At 38.4% G+C, this 17,362-nt stretch overlaps 1 protein-coding gene across 2 annotated transcripts in view; it reads left to right on the forward strand.

Moving 5' to 3' along the window:
- The first annotated feature begins 185 nt into the window (after positions 1 to 185).
- The window catches only part of LOC131069026 (uncharacterized), a 53,510-nt gene continuing 36,333 nt past the window's right edge, over positions 186 to 17,362 (forward strand). For both annotated transcript variants that reach the window (XR_009112093.2, XM_058004323.2), the window contains exons 1-4: positions 186 to 766; positions 1,010 to 1,115; positions 2,013 to 2,105; positions 2,274 to 2,469. Coding sequence is in view for 1 of the 2 variants with exons in the window: in XM_058004323.2 (XP_057860306.1) it covers positions 403 to 766; positions 1,010 to 1,115; positions 2,013 to 2,105; positions 2,274 to 2,469 (759 nt within the window). In the remaining variant the exon portion in view is untranslated. The remainder of the gene's footprint in view (positions 767 to 1,009; positions 1,116 to 2,012; positions 2,106 to 2,273; positions 2,470 to 17,362) is intronic.

Below are 17,362 nucleotides of genomic sequence, written 5' to 3' on the forward strand. Positions count from 1 at the left end.
AAAATAAAAAAAATAAAAAAATTTAATTGAGAGGTCACTCTCTTCTTCTTTTTAAAACAGAAAAATTAGTCCAACAACAATGATACCCCTATAAATTTTTAGAGGATGCACAATATAACTTTCTTCCAAACCAAAAACAGATGAAAAAGTTGAACCCATAACACACTACTTTGAGCTGCGCCTTGGGTTTTAGCATCAGCCTCTTATCTTGCTTTTGAACCTTGCCCCCTTGACTTCGTTTAGGTTTTCCTCTACTTTTAAATTCAAAATTGCCTTTTTAAGTGTCTTGGCATTCTTATTCTGGCTAATTTGCTCTTTACTCCGACATTCACATACGCACTACCGACTTTAGGATCAGAGTACAGACTGATACTCCAATACCAGGACATTGCAACGGTTACAATGGCCCGACCAACGTCTCTCTTTCCTTCATCAACGCAGGAAATGCAACGTGTTTTACGACTGGCTATAATTTCTAGGATTCTAGTGTTGGGTCTTATTATCATTTGCAGGTGCATAGCCGGCCCCTATGACACATCAGCCTCGTTGGATCCACCTTGCCTAACAAAATTAAGCATGCTGGATCGCTATGCAAGGAAACAGGAACAAACAGATCTTGCCCACAAGCTGGGCAAGGCCATAGAGGCTACAGTTGTGTGGGATTCAGTCTACTATGTTAGAATTGCTCAATGTGGGTATGAATATGAGCAAACTTATGCGTTTCTACCTCTTCTTCCCCTCTCCATGTTGTTTTTATCCAAAACAGGTATGGAATTTAATCTCATCAAAATTTAATGTTTTGTTGAATTTATATGGTTCGTGGGGATCGGCCCAAATAGTATGAAATTAAATTCAATCGAAATTGAATGCCTAGTTGAAGTCCTATGCTTTGTGGGGATTGAGAGAAATTGTACCAAAATTATTTTTCTCACATTTCAACGTCTTGTTGGATTTATATGCTTTGTGAGGACTATTTGAAATTTGAAACATCGTCTTTTTGAATATGCAGTTTTAGCTCCACTGATCCCCGTGTTGGGACAGAGGGCCGTATTGGCTTTGTCTGGGTATATTCTCAACAATATTGCCTTTGTATTTGCGGGCCTTTTTTTGTATAAGTAAGTCCATATCCTACGTTGAAAATAGTTATGGGTTTCATGTAAAATTTGCCTTGAAAGTTCACAATTGAGGGAATCTATGCTGCTTTGCCTAGAGGGTATCAACAGTTCTTATAGGTTTATTTGATTTGACTGTTTTGAATAGGCATTAATGGGCTTTCACACTTCACTGAGTTATTTTCTGTTTAGAATCAATTTTGTGACATCTCTCACACCACACACATTTTTCTTAGGTCACAGCCTAGCCAGATGCCAATTTGGTGTATGAGATTCTTCCTTGAGGGAGCCCATTAGGGGATTTGTTTTCACTTATCTCATATAGAATTCAAATTTTGTACATCTGATTTTTGGCTTCATGACCAGGCTGAGTACTTTATATATGCAACATATAAATAAAGTTAGATGAAACAATCTTGAGGGTTGCACTCAATGATATAAACAAACTGGTCTATTAGGGGATTTGTTTTCACTTACATTATGTATTATTCAAATTTTATACATCTGATTTTTGACCTCATGACCATGCTGTGTACTTATAAATGCAACATATAATCAAAGTTTGGTGAAACAATCCTGATGGCGGCCTTCAATGGTATAAACAAACTTAAGGATTCCTAGTTTGAGGGGTAGCTATCCCACCAAAGTTGCATGAAACATATTCATTCCTTTGTTTCCCGTATCATTTTTAACGAAACAAACTAGAGCTGAAATAAAATCCCTGGTGGATTGAATGAAACTTTTAAAATCTTACAAGTGAAATGAGACCACCTGCATTTTTTCTATGTTTTTAATTAAGATAGCGGTCATTTTTTTGTAGTAACTTTTACCTTTAAAATTCTGCATACAAGCATAATCAAGACACTTTACTAATGCTCACCCAAATATTTTATCTTCCAGGCTAACACTACTTGTTTTGAAAGACCCCAAGCTGGCACTTCGTACAGTAGCTCTTTTCTGTTTCAATCCTGCTTCCATATTCTATTCTTCAATGTAAACTTCTTACTTGTTACTCCTTTGTAATTGCAGCAATGTTCACTTTAAATGCTTATTATCTTACATAGAGGCATTGAGGTGTTTGTTCTTTTGAGATGCAATATTTTATTTGTATTTAAATGTTTTACTTATAGTCTGCAACAGGTTGCTGTTATGATTTGACAGATATTCGGAAAGCTTATTCTCTCTTCTATCATTCGCTGGCATCTATTTCCTACTCTCTGGAATGAATTGGAAGGCAACACTCTTGTTTGCCATGTCTAGTGCTGTGAGGTCCAATGGTGTGATCAATGCAGGATTTATTCTTTTTCAGGCAATGCATCAGGCTTATGAAGCTTTTTTCCGGCAAAAGCTGGTCTTGGTAAGCTTTTTCCTTTAATCTCAGAAGGAAGATGTTTTGTTTTTCTCTTTTTTTTTTGTTTCATTTTTTTATCTTCTTCCTTTCCTAAAAGAAATGAAATGAAAATAGCAGGTGGACTATCACTTGTAGCCTTAAAATCACACTTTGCCTATTTGGGTTTATGCTTTCAACTGTGTTACTGTTTCTGGGTACCAACCAAAAAACAGTTTTACAGAGGACAGAGTGGGGAAGCCTTGCTTTTGCAATTTCACTAGTAACTTGCTAGATTTTTAACACAATTTATGCAATTCCATCCCAGTTTAAGCCTAAATTGCAATTCTAGATTTTGTAGAAGCTGAAGAGATTCAACAAATTTTGACACCTAAAAAGTTAGGAAAACTGTCGAAGTACTAGTCAATGAAAGTTATTTATAATCTCTTCAGCTGTCCCATTCCTCATTATGTCAACTGAACTTTAATTAAGATATCAAGTTACAAAGCTCTTAAAACATCACAAGCTTATGAACCCTTCCCCTTAGAAACCCTAGCTTGGTTGACAAGTGTAAAAACTAAAAAGAAAATGATCTTTGTTGATAGCCAACCAATTGTGGAAAAGGGTCTGTTTCCCTTCCTCACCTCCAAAAGGGAAGCCTCTGCTGGCATTCAGGAGGAGCCAAAATTAAGGAAGAAAACTAAAAAGAGCCTCTGTACTGTTGCAAAGGGAAAGATGATTGTTAGTAAGAAAAATGATGCTAAGGTTTTTGTGGAGCATGCTGTATATATCTCGGATAAGGAAGAGTTTGGACAAGGTGAGGAAGAGTCTGGCAAGGGTGGTAAAGAGAATGTGTGTGGTAGAAGGTCCACTAGGTTGGCTAAGGTCTCTTGCAAAGAAATTAAAAATTTGTCTGATAAGAAAGGTAAAAATGTGGAGATAGATTTTAAAGGAGAACTTAATGAGGGTAAGGAGAAATTTCTCCCTCCTAGGTAGGATATCCTTACTCTGAGGAGATGGCTGACCATCTGCAGCAGTAAGAAGAGGATGTCTCTATTCCTATTTCTATTTAGAATGATAATAATTCTTCTTGGGGTGGAAAATTTGCAGTCAGGGGAAGAGAAACCAACAATGAGGATGATCGGGAGGAGGATAAGAGGAATGGACACAATGAGCAGACAGAACAGCAAAAAAATCCTCTGGATTCCTACGCTGAAATTGAAGATCTCAGAAACAGAATTGGTGCCATTGAAAGGAACAAGCATGAGCAGGAGGATTGCAAAAGCTGTAACAGTAAGTGGGATAACATTTACAGCTCCTTGAATCTATACGAAAACAGGGTTTTAAAATGGAGAAAGCTTTCTGGAATTTGTCTATATTACTGATGGAATCATGAAGAGATCTGTGATTGGGCAATCCAGGACCAAGAAATAACGCTGAGGATCAGCAGGAGACTGTCAAGAAGCATAAGATGATCAGACGTTCTCTGGATGCTGCTTGTTGGGAGGAGTCTATTTTTATTAGTCAATTTTTGGTTTCCTGTGTTCCTTTGTAGTGCAGCTGTTTCTTAGCTGTTTGTAGGTTTTGGGCTTGCCAGGTGGTTAGTTTTTGCTGTTGTTGCTCATGTCTCTGTTCTACTATGGTTTGCTTTTGTAAATGGGTTTAGGGCCCTTCCCTGCTCAATCTATTGAAAACATCACAGGCTTATAAAATAAGTGAGGAAATGTTTAGGTAATGAAGTAATGAAGGTATTACCACATTCTTTTATGATGATATTATCATACATCAACAGTCTGAACATTACCCACTTAGTGACATCTTTCACTAAATGGAAGAAAAGCTTCAAGCAGATTAAAAGTTGAAATGTTTGAAAATTTGGTCCATAGAAGCAAATATCTTTCTCAAGAATTTCTCAGGAAATCAAAAGATGAAATATTTTCAATTTCTTGGGATAAAATTGGGAAAAAACCAGGAAAATATCAGGAACCCAAAAAACACAGAAAAAAAGAAATAACTTATGTTTCCTATATTTAAAGCCATCCTAATTACAGAGAAAGTGAGAAAGTGAAAGGAAAGGAGAGTACATCATGAATTTTGAAATATAGATTTTACTTATTAATTTTGAGATTGCTATTACAGCACACACTACAAACGGTATCTCTTATTTCCTGGCTCTAGAGGTGCATGCTTCAGCTCCCTTACAAAGCGTGAATGGTATCTCTTGTGTTGCTTTAACAAATTCCTGATCACCTTGAGTTCATTGCCAATTGTCATCAATTGTTGTAGAGATTCTTCATCAAAACGTTCTTTCTGTTTGACCAGGAAAGTTATGATTGGCATTTCTGTAATTCTGTTTTGCTCCATGCATTTCAATACAATTTCTACTCTCCTCTGTTCATGAAATGCAATTTTGAGAGCATGATGCCTTTCCCAAATTTTGTCCACAAGTGGTATCAATTTTGTCAATTTATTATTTATCAGGCCCACTGAAATATTGAACTTGATTAATTTTGATTCCTTGATTAAATCTTGTTTCTTTTGCCTCAATTCTTGGGCTTCCTTTTGCCACTTTCTTTTTTCTATTGTTTCCTCTTCAAGTTTGTTTTGGAGCCTCTTTTCTGCAGGTTGAATTGGCAGTGGAGGATATGTACCCTATAGAATGTTTATCTTTTCATTTTGTTCCATCCATTTCAATACAATTTCTACTCTCCTCTGTTCATGAAATGCAATTTTGAGAGCATGATGCCTTTCCCGAATTTTGTCCACAAGTGGCATCAATTTTGTCAACTTATTATTTATCAGGCCCACTGAAATATTGAACTTGATTAATTTTGATTCCTTGATTAAATCTTGCTTCTTTTGCCCCAATTCTTGGGCTTCCTTTTGCCACTTTCTTTTTTCTATTGTTTCCACTTCAAGTTTCTTTTGGAGCCTCTTTTCTGCAGGTTGAATTGGCTGTGGAGGATATGTACCCTATAGAATGTTTATCTTTTCATTTTGTTCCATGCATTTCAATACAATTTCTACTCTCCTCTATTCATGAAATGCAATTTTGAGAGCATGATGCCTTTCCCAAATTTTGTCCACAAGTGGTATCAATTTTGTCAACTTATTATTTATCAGGCCTACTGAAATATTGAACTTGATTAATTTTGATTCCTTGATTAAATCTTGCTTCTTTTGCCTCAATTCTTGGGCTTCCTTTTGCCACTTTCTTTTTTCTATTGTTTCCTCTTCAAGTTTCTTTTGGAGCCTCTTTTCTTCAGGTTGAATTGGCAGTGGAGGATATGTACCCTATATAATGTTTATCTTTTCATTTTGCCCCTACGGGAATCACTTGTTGATATTTCTGATTTTCTGTATACATCTTTCTTGCTGCTGCCTCTGAGAACATTGCTGTATGAGTGATCAATTGAGCAGCTTCAACAGGGGTAGTGTCTTCAAGCCTATGTACAATAAGATGTCCTACAATCTTGTTTGGGTCTTCAATGGTGATTGGCCTTTTATTGGGTGGATAGATTGACCAAATTGCTAGAACATTGGAGTCAGGATCAAATCCTGTCTTCAAGCCTATGTACGATAAGATGTCCTACAATCTTGTTTGAGTCTTCAATGGTGATTGGCCTTTTATTGGGTGGATAGATTGACCAAATTGCTAGAACATTGGAGTCAGGATCAAATCCTGATCCAGAATATAATTTATCCACACCCTCTTCATTAAGCTTGATATTTATATTTTCATTTCTCCTGAGATTATCAAATGCAATTGCAGATGATATGTCCCATCCAGGCAGTAGTAGGCATCGTGCATTCCTCACAATAGCCCTGGCCTTTTCAATTGTCATATCCTTCATTTCTTTGCCAACCTCATCCCAAAATTGAGTAATGGCCTCTCGATGTTTCTCCCAAGTTATGCCTTCCAACCTTTTTTTAATTTCTTGTCCTTTGAGTTTGTAAATAACGCTTCTAAACTTTGAGGACTTCTCAAACTCATCATCAGCAACATAATCTTGGCATGCCTTGACCCTAATATCATTTGACAATTGGTCAGATGGCTCAAATGTTATTTCAGTCCTGGCCACTGGTGGATCTTTCACCACAATTATTGGTTGCTGCATAACTTCAACATCTCCTGATGTATCCCACCCATCATGCTCATCAACTGAAAAAATTGGTTCAGGTGTGGGTTGAGGAGAAACTTGGTGCAATGGAGTTACATATTTTGGGCTGAAGGGCCTTGAAGATTGTCCTGAAACTGAAGAAGCCCTTTCAGGTTGTGCTTTTGCAGCCCTGATTGGCAAATTAGACACAAGTTGTGCCTCATTCATTAGCATCATTTCAACTCTTTTCATAGGATCCTTTATGTCAGGAAAAGCTCCCTTGTATGAAGGATCAGCCCGCATCCTTATCTTTCCTTTTGATGTTTGCCCATGTCTTTGTTTTTCTCTTCACATGTCTTACATAGGACAATTTCTGATCAAGTCCTCTGGCATTGATAATTCATGTCCATAGCCACTGAGGCCTTGAGCAATCCTTGCATAGTGAATGAACTTTTTAGGGTCAAACATTCTACCCTTTGATAATGGCAACTTATAGTACGCAAGCCTTCCATCAATAAGGCTGTACCTCGGTAATTTGAAGTCACCAAATTGTATAGTTGTAGGCAAATAAGATGCTTTCCTTTCTCCTCTGGCATGCTTGTAATCTGACTCATTTTGTTGCCTGACTATCTCAAGGAAAGCAACTCTGTCTGGCATTGAGACAGGAAGAATGTGAGGAGCTCCCTCAAATCCATAAACCCTGATTATTGTACATTCTTGGTAGAAGTACCAATCACCCTAGTTGTGGTCTATTTTGATCCTTTTCTCAAAGTCTTTGTTCCTCAGGAACTTCTGAATCGTATCTGATAGTCTCTAACTATATGGCTTTCCCAAGCCTTTGTAAACTTCTTCAACAAATAATTCTTCAAAGTATAGATAATGTGCCCCCTCCTGGCAGCCACTATCCCACACACATGCCCATTCTTGAGAACTGGGAGGAGACGTTTATCTTTGTCATATGCTGTTATCTTAAGAGGGGGCTACCATAAATGCTTTTCCTATCCTTTGTACAAGATCATGTGCATTAGGAGTGAGTACTATCTGAAACGAATAGTGGAATTGTCATTCTTTATACTAGTTAAGGCCTTGTTCATGTGATGCTCTAGGTAGGCTGCATAATCAAATGGCTTGTTATTATCCCAACTCTGCACATCAGCAACCAACACCATCAAATTGGTTGGCATGAAAATCTTTGCATCAAACCCTAATACTTGGCAGATTTCCCAGTAGGTCTTTTGAAAGTAGTCTTCAAACAGGTCAACAACAAATAGGGGCTTATCAGAATCAGTGAACTTCTTCAATTTTTTATCAACCCTAGGCCCGTGAATCGGAAGCCAATGCCTTTTATAATAATTCTCAAAGTTTTCATATTCTCTTGTAAATGACCCTAGGTCAATAGGCATTTCATTGCTCCCCTCCAACCTAAAGACATGGCAAATAGATTCTTTTGTCAATTCAAGCATCACCTCTCCTTCTCCAATATAGATAGCGCCTTCTTTTCTGGCAAATAGTTCTTTGCTAGAGCTCTCATTAGCTCTACATTCACAAAGACATTGGGAACAACCAGCTTTGCTAACCCTAGATGCCATGGGTTTGAAATAAGTGGCTTCCTATATGACTTCCTGTAATGATTTTTGAAAAGTGCCTATCCATCAATGGGCAAAACACAATCCTTACAGTTCTTCTGGACATCTTCAAGTTTGTCCAATTGTGTGTTTACCCCCTGTTGGTGTCTTGGCCGTTAAGTTGATACAAGTAATTGAGCTATCAGATCATCACAGGGTTCTCTTTCCTTTTTTTGCCTTTTTGCTTTCACCTCCCCCTTGACTAACCCATTAGACGAGCATGCCATTTTTTTAGGGTTTTCAAGACTTTCGATTTTTTTTACCTTATTCTAGTCTTCACAGAAAAACCCTAGGGCCTTTTACTTAATTTTGTGATTTTTGTCAAATTCTAACCATTTAGGGTTCATTTGCAATTACCAGTAATTCTTTCTACCTAAAACCCTAGGTGAAAAGCACATAACCCTAGATTTGCATGAAGAAAAGTTATAGACCAACTTACTAGTTAATGGCGCCAAATTTCTTAGAATACTGAAATTGTTCTTCGGGCCTTTTACTTAATTTTGCGATTTTTGTCAAATTCTAACCATTTAGGGTTCGTTTGCAATTACCAGTAATTCTTTCTACCTAAAACCCTAGGTGAAAAGCACATAACCCTAGATTTGCATGAAGAAAAGTTATAGACCAACTTACTAGTTAATGGTGCCAAATTTCTTAGAATACTGAAATTGTTCTTCTCTGGTCGTAGGAAACTCTCGTGCTTTGTTTATTGCAATCACCAGGAGCCCAGAAAACTTTTTTGTGCTTTGAATTGTGCTTTCGATCCGACAAAATCTGATTTTATGCCTTCAAAATAGCTCCATTAATGCAGTTTCATTTGGGCAATTAAGACTCCAGCTGGCTGTTTGGAGCATTTGAATTTGGGTCATTGATCTGAGCGCATTGAAGGCCATCGACAAAGTTTGAATTTCCTTTCGCGATGAAAAAGCACCTTTTGACCTTCAAATTGACATGGTGAACCGCTTCATTGGATCACAAAAGGCCCTTTGGATATTTCACTGAGAATGGAAGTATTAGTGATGAGTGTAAACTTTCCATTGTGGCACTCATTGCTAGGGCTTAAAAAACATTGCAGCGAGGGATGCAACCCTTAAGCAGACTGGACAATTGACTCACCACCACCTCGGCTCCACATCATCATCGCTAGATCGTAGAAAGTATTTGGAAGTCCCTTTGAGGATGACATGTCACTGTTCCATTGTCTTCATCACTGGATCGCTGGAGCTTCAACCAAGCTTTAGTGTAAGGCAAAGTTTCGCCGAGTTGTTTGGAAGTCCCTTTGAGGATGACACGTCACCATCCCATTGTCTTCATCACTAGGTTAATGGAACTTCAACCAAGCTTTAGTGCAAGGCAAAGTTCTGCACAGTTGCTGAGTTGGATTGCCACTTGTAACAAGGCTCATACTTCGCTGGATTGCGGGAAGGTGAGAATGGTTCCCATGATATCTTGGTCTCGCTAAGTAACATGTCATTATCCATGTGTTCTTTCACTAGATCGTTAGGACTCAAAACATGTTCCATTGATAAAGAGAGCCTTAGCGAAATGTTGAGTTATATCTGCGTAGGACGCCACCCGTTTATCATCGAACTGTTGGAACCCAAATGAGGTTTAATGATAAGTAATTCCCCAGAAAGTGATGATAAGAGATCTAAAGAAAACGCCACATTACAATCCACACCGTTCGTCGGTGGATCGCTAAAGCCAAGAAATGCTTACAACGATAGAGAGAGCTCTGGCAATATGTTGATCTGGAAGTTGTCAAGGATGCTTGGTCAACTTCGTTGGACTATTGGAACTCTTTAGAAGGTTGAACGACTAACCTAGTCCCAACGATATGCACACCTGTCATTGGATCGGGCTTACAACTTAGGGCTCAAAAACACACTTGAAAACCTATGGGTTATTCAAACGAAGGGGACGTGCTAGGAATCATGGGTCCACAAAGCTTAAAACTTAAAAACATAGAACTTAGGACTTGGGTAAAAATAAAACCGAGCAAAAATCTCTATGCGAAGATGCATGTGTGAAAGAAAGGTTAGTTAGAAGACGCATGTGAGTAGTTTGTCAAAAGCTGTATGTGGTTGGGGTGGGCTGTTGGTGGTTCTGCTGGTGATGTTGCTATTACCGATGGATAAATTATTGGACTACTGGATTGACAACATCAACATTACGACATTATGCCCCACACTCCTCAAAGAGGCTATACTTACCCCATACTCCAAATGATTCCATACTATTTATATCTATGTTATGAATGAATAGCAAACACTCCCTTTCGATGACAGATACACACACAATGGGTCAGGCGGAGATGCACTAATTATAGATAGATGCGGAGGTGTTCTCTCTTACCGATTCCTTCCTTAAATAGGTATTGCGGGATTGATCCTTAATGACTAAGATGTTGCTGGCTATCTTACCCTAATGACTGAGATGTTCTTGGGAATTCGGATATCTGACCCTAATTACCTGATAGAGCTTCTATGTGGGAAAGAGGAATCTCTTCAGAGTTTAGTTTGTAGATGAAAAAAGGGCGCCCGATTAGCCCTGCATGCCATTTTCATTGATACTGACTACTTATATTCCTAGATATTCTTCTTTCCTCTTAAGAAGGGTTCGCTCGACATTTAGTAGGTTGGGTGGGCCCCTACCATTCTATGGTAATGGTTACGCTTGCTATAAAGTAAAGTTGTTGATCCATCTATTCCACATTCACCTCTTGGCTATTTGTTGCATCTCGATTGTAAAAATTTGCTATCCTTGTGCTGTTGTCCCCGCCCATGGTGGTCTTTGTAGCAATGCTGAAAAAAGTGGGAGATGTTGTGTTCTTGTCTCAACGAGGGGCAAGACACGATGACCTGCCATACATCTTTGTTCCCCCACCATCCTTTGGGGGCACACTTTTTTCTGGGGGAGTAATAGTCATAGGTTTTCTCAACAGAGTGGTTTGTGGAGGTGGAGAGGAGATTGTTGTGGAGGGTGTCGCTCCACGAATAAGAGGGGAGTTGTGTGCTACCTTTTTGTGAACCTTGGATTCTTGGGGTGTCGGATTCCATTCGATGACATTTTATAGCGGCTTCTCGAGTCTTGGACGACCCAAGAGATCATAGTTTACAACCTCAGTGAGTCTAATGAAGGGGAGGAGCTTGCATATGCGTCTTGGTCTGGAACTTGGGCCTTTACAGCTCCTCCACTAGTCATAATCTGATGGGAATGTTCCCCAAATGTCGTCGAAACCAAATAGAGTGGAAGTTTCACGACGCGTGGGCTTTGACCCTCAACAAAAGTGGATGAAAAGACCAAGGTGTTGCACTGGCCAATCGATCCTACAATTGCCTCCATCAAGTCCCTTGGCCCTTCTGGAATCGAGAACTAAATTAGCTGTCATTTTGGTGGGGGTAGATAGTTTGGTTGTTTTATGCATTTTATTAATGTCTTTAGAAAGTTATTTAAGAATATAGGTTGTTTTATCGTGGTTTGGGTAGTTTAGAATAGTTTAGTATTATCAAATCTGTTAGGTGCAATATATTTTCTATGTAGTAACTCATGTTCTCTGCTGGTTGAGGTTGATCTTATGTAAAAATGCGTCTTTTTATCTATAAGCTTTATTTAATAATAATGAGTTTGTTATAGTACGGTTTCTATATGTGCATGAAAAATGGACTTGAAAATTTGTCAATTCTGTTAACTTTTGTGACTCAGACCAGCAATCAGACTTTCAGTATTTAATTATTTGTTAACATTAAGTAAATTATAAACCAGTAAATGAAAGAGATAAAGTAAGTGCACAAGAGACTAACACAATTACCCTGGGAAAACCTCCAAGGAGGAAAAACCCAACACTAAAGACCCACAGGTCAGATTATGTATTCAATCTTGAATAGTAACAATTCAATACTTAGCTGGAATCTTCAACCTCTTATCAGATCTGCCCTTTTAGTCATATCAGATCTGCACTTCTAAATTCACCAAGTCTGCACCAAGTCTTCTCTTTAATGCACTCTCTAACAGAAATTAGGAACACCAAAAATAGCTTCGTCTTCCTTGATTAAGTTCGCCCAGTTCACTTAATTTTGCACACCAAGGAGCAGAAGAATTTCGCTGATTGCATGGAGTAAAATGATTGATTTGATCTTGGCAAATGATCTTTATTTATATGGGCAGATAACCTTCAAGTCGGCCTTAATTAGATAATTAAGTTTGGCGCCAAAATGGTTTTTGGTGTGGTGTGACATTATAGGGCTGGCCCTGTTTAGGGGCACGCTACCCTCTTTAGTGTGAAGGGTCCAGCCCTACACGTTAACCTTGAAAGGGGAGGCCCAGGCCTTTAGGGGTTCGGATGTTGCCTTAGGCAATCCGAACCCCCTTTCCTAGTTACAAACAATAAATTCAACCTTTCTCGAATAAATGTATGCTAGGTGGAAGTTAAGTTCTTAATACGTATATAACAGCTCCAAGTTCCCAAATTTGTAATCAAAAGTTTGATGAAAGATTTAAAACCCCGTTTTGGCCTGTGTCATTAGAAAAAAATTCAATGGCGCTGATTGCTTTGGCTGGATTTCATCATTTTTGTGTTAATTTATAACACAAGGCCTTTAGTAGAAGTGTAGGAAGCACATCATCTCCAGTGCTTCCAAGTTGCATTTCCCTTCGGAATAGAATCTTCCCAATCAGAACTATTAGTACTACAATTTGAATGACAACTAGCACTCGGATTGAGACAAATTTGCATCGTGCAAAATAGTTTCCATTCACTATTTGTCTAATCTTGTTCATAAATCGTTGCATTATTCTGCACATTGTCAAAGCGAATGTCTCAAGTGCCCCCTTATGAAATGGTGCCATTAGAATCTCTTATTTGAAAGCTTCAATCCCCCCTGACACCATTTCATAAGGGAGCGCTTGAGACATTCACTTTGACAATGCGCAAAATAATGCAATGATTTATGAACAAGATTAAACGGGTTGTGGATGGAAACTATTTTGCATGATGCAAATTTGTCTCAATTTGATTGCTAGTTGGTATACTGTTTATAGTACTGGTATTTCTGTTTGGGAAGATTCTATCTTGAAGCGAAACACAACTTGAAAATACTGGAGATGATGTTCCTCCCACACTTCCACTGGGGAGGCTTGCGTTATAAATTAACACAAAAATGATGAAATCCAGTTAAAGCAATTAGAGAGGCTTGCGTTATAAATTAACACAAAAATGATGAAATCTAGTTAGGGAGGCTTGCGTTATAAATTAACACAAAAATGATGAAATCCAGTTAAAGCAATTAGAGCCGTTGAATTTTTTTTCTAACGACACAGGTCGAAATAGGGTTTTAAATCTTTCGTCGGACTTTTGATTATGAATTTGGGAACTTGGATCTCTTATAGATGAATTAAGAACTTAACTTCCTCCTAGCAAACCTTTATTCAAGAAGGGTTGAATGGACAAATTTTCAAGTCGGTTTTTCATAATATATAGAATCCGTACTATAACAAACTCATATTATTATTAAATAAAACTTACAGATAAAAAGACACATCTTTATATAAGATCGGCTTCAACTAGTAGAGAACACAAGTTAGTACATAGAAAATATATCGCATTTGACAGATTTGATAATACTAAAACTATTCTAATTACTAGAACCACGATAAAACAACCTATATTCTTAAATTCTAAAGACATTAATATAATGGATAACACTACCAAACTATTTACCCCCCTCAAAATGATAGCTAATTTAGTTCCCAGTTCTTGAAAGGCCGAGGGACTTGGTGGAGTTAGTTGCAAGATCGATTGGCCAGTGCAACACCTTGGTCTCTTCATCTGCTCTTTCGAGGGTCGAAGCCCACACATTGTGAAACTTGCACTCTACTTGGCTCTAGTGGCATTTGGGGAACATTTTCATCAGATCGTGATCGATAGAGGAGTTGAGAAGGCCCAAGTTTAGGATTGCGACGCATATGCGAAGCTCCTCCCCACCATCAGACTCGCCGATTTTGTAAACTACGATCTTTTGGGTCATCCCAGACTAGAGAAATTGTTGTAAATTGTCGTCGAAGGGAATTTGACGCCTCAAGTATCCGAGGTTCATGAGCAGGTAGCGCAAAACTCCTTTCTTACTTCTTCGTGGAGCGACACGCTCCATAATATTCTCCTCCTCTTTGCCTCCGCAAATTGCTCTGTTAGGAAAACTTTTGACTCTTACTCCTCTGGAAAAAAAGTGTGCCCTTGAAAAATGGTGGGGGAATAGAGATGCGTGGCTCCTCGTTGTGTCTTGCTCCTCGTCGAGACGCGAACACATCTCCCACTTTTTTGAGCATTGCTACGAAGATCGCCATAGGGGGGTGACAGACACAGGGATAACAAATTTTTACAATCCAGATGTAGCAAATAGCTGAGAGGTGAATGTAGAACAAATGGATTGAGAGCTTTACTTTATAGCGAGCATAGCCACTAACATAGAATAGTAGGGGCCCACCCAACCTGCTAAATGTGGAACCCTTCTTGAGAGGAAAGAAGAATATCTAGGAATAGAGGTAGTTGGTATCAACGAAAATGGCATGCAAGGCCAGTCCAACATGCATTGTCATTTTTTCCTCTACGAACTAAACTTTAAAGAGATTTCTCTTTCCCACATAGAAGCTCTACTGGGTAATTAGGGGTAGATATCCGTATTTATAGCTAGGAACATCTTAGTCATTGGTTAGTCTAGTAGTACCTATTCAAGGAAGAAATTAGTAAGAGAAAATACCTCCACATCTATCTATAATTAGTGCATTTCCACTTGATCCACCGTGTGTGTATCTGTCATTGGAAGTGAGTGTTTACTATTCATTCGTAATATAGATATAAATAGTATGGAATCATGTGAAGTATAGGGTAAGTATAACCTCTTAAAGGAGTGTGGGACATAGTGATGTAATGTTATTGTTGTTGATCGAGGAGTCTAGTAGTTTATCCACCTGTGACAACAACATCACCAGCAAAACTAGGAACAACCCACTCCAACCACATATGGCTTTTGACTAAATGCTCACATGCATCTTATGACTAACTTTGCTTTCACACGTGTCTTCGCATAGGGATTCTTGGTCGGTTTTATTTTTCCTTAAGTTTTGTTGTAACCTTTTTACACATCACCCCATTGCAAACGGGAACCCCCTCTTTCTTGCTTTCCGTGTCGTGTTAGTTTAGGGTTTTGGCAGTCAGGTGGCAATTTTTGATCTTTTAATGCCTGAATCTTAGTTATGAAGTGATCATGCCTAAGGTGGAATTAGGGTTTTAAAATTTTGAATAGGATCAAATGTTTCAAAATGTCAAAATTGTTAATGTGATCCTAAGTTTTTTCTTAGTCTAGGGATTTGCAATAGGTTTTAATTGAGCATAAATGTGTCTGTGTTGCAAATTAGGGTTATTTTTGTGTTAAAGCATCAAGGGACCCTATAGGAGTTATTTTCTTGGTCCTAGGAGGTAAATTTAGTTAGATTTGCACATTGTCCTGATGGATCCTTATTTTCCCCTAGTTAAATGATGAAAGTCTTGATGCAAAACAATGAAATTTGATAAGTTTGGGCATTTTTCAGTGCAAAACTCACCTTTGTCCGAATGGAGAACATGAAATTAAGGCCTAAAAGTGAGTTGTCCTGATGGAAAACATGAAATGAAGGCACAAATGGACATTGTCCCAATGGGACATGATTTTCCCCAGTATGTGTCCTGATGGACCACGTTTTTCCATTGGGAAGCCCAAAAATTTGACCAAGTGTTGCAATGTGTCCTGATGAGGTGCGAATTTCCCCAAGGATGAAAATGAATGATGCATGGACAAAATTGATGTGTCCAGACAAGGGTAGTTTTTCCCCAAGTTGAATTTTTTGGACAATGCAAGTGAAATGATGAGATTTTTAGTGTCCTAATGGGCCACATTTTTCCCCAATGGCCATTTGTGATGAGTTATGATGGAATTTAATGTAAATTTTTTGTCCCAGCATGGATCGATTTTCCCCAGGAGGCCCAAATTTAATGCAAGTGAAAGGATTTTAATGACAAGTGTGCTGAAATTTAATTATTTTGCCTTGTCATAATTATTTAATGATCAACAACAATTATTTATTGATAAGTGTGTGATCCCAAGGCAAATCGATTTTCCTCAGGCTGTTATAAAAGGGCAAGTTTTATCTCACATTGCTTGTGTGGTGAAATATCAAGGTGAAAACATGAATAAGAAGGCCCAACCAGCTTTAAAATAATATTGTAACTGTGCTGATGTGACAGTTTGAAGCGTGATTAAAGGCAGGCTCAAGCTGGGTGATTTTTGCCTGAGTGTCCTTTAGACACCATTGTTGAAGGCAAGTTGCAGATTTGAGAGGGTGATTTTGCCCAATTGTGTTTGGTGCCACCATTAGAGAGTCTGCAATTTTTGTATGTGGCAAATCGCTCCACATTTGGGCGATTTGTGAGTGCATTTTGTGGCATCATTGCTGGTGTAGGGGGGAGACTTTGTTTGACGCCATAGCTAGGAGGATTTTGACGCCATTGGAGAACACCATTGCTGGCCTTAATCTAAAACTTCATTCCCAGCCATGCTGATTTGTTCCTTGATCATTTCCAGCTATCATTGCAAGGGGGCAATTTTGTTTTGGACATCATTTTGGTGAATTTAGAGGTGTTTTGTGTGGACACCATTGCTGGTGCAAGTCTGAAGCATCATTTTCAGGTTGTCTTCAAACTAAAATTTCATTTCCAGCCACATAGTTGTGCCTAGGCGTGGCCATTTTGAACTTGGAGAGGTCGAATAATTTGAGTGTGAGTGTATGACATGGCTGTGACCACTTCCAGCCACTGATTTCCATCATTTTCAAAGTGTCTTCAGACTTTTGGAGGCCATTTTCAGACCTTGGAAGGTGTATTCAGACTTAAGAATAAAAAAATCAGAGTTATATACACCCTATTCAAAGTGTATTTAGGCTTGTGGTATAAGTTTTGAGCCTTAAATCCATTATTTTCTGAGTACACACGCATGTCTTCATTCTTATTTTTAATGATCAGACCTTAAGTCTGAAATTTGAGGTTTTATGAGGGTTTCAGACCCCAATTTGATCAAAGTTTGTTTTGTTCTCAGAATTTATGTTTTTGATTAAGCAAAAACAGGTTTTGAGGGGACCCGAAACCCCGTACATCATTTCCAAAGATAGATC

Source organism: Cryptomeria japonica, chromosome 4 (assembly GCF_030272615.1).
Source record: "Cryptomeria japonica chromosome 4, Sugi_1.0, whole genome shotgun sequence".
Classification (NCBI taxonomy): Eukaryota; Viridiplantae; Streptophyta; class Pinopsida; order Cupressales; family Cupressaceae; genus Cryptomeria; species Cryptomeria japonica.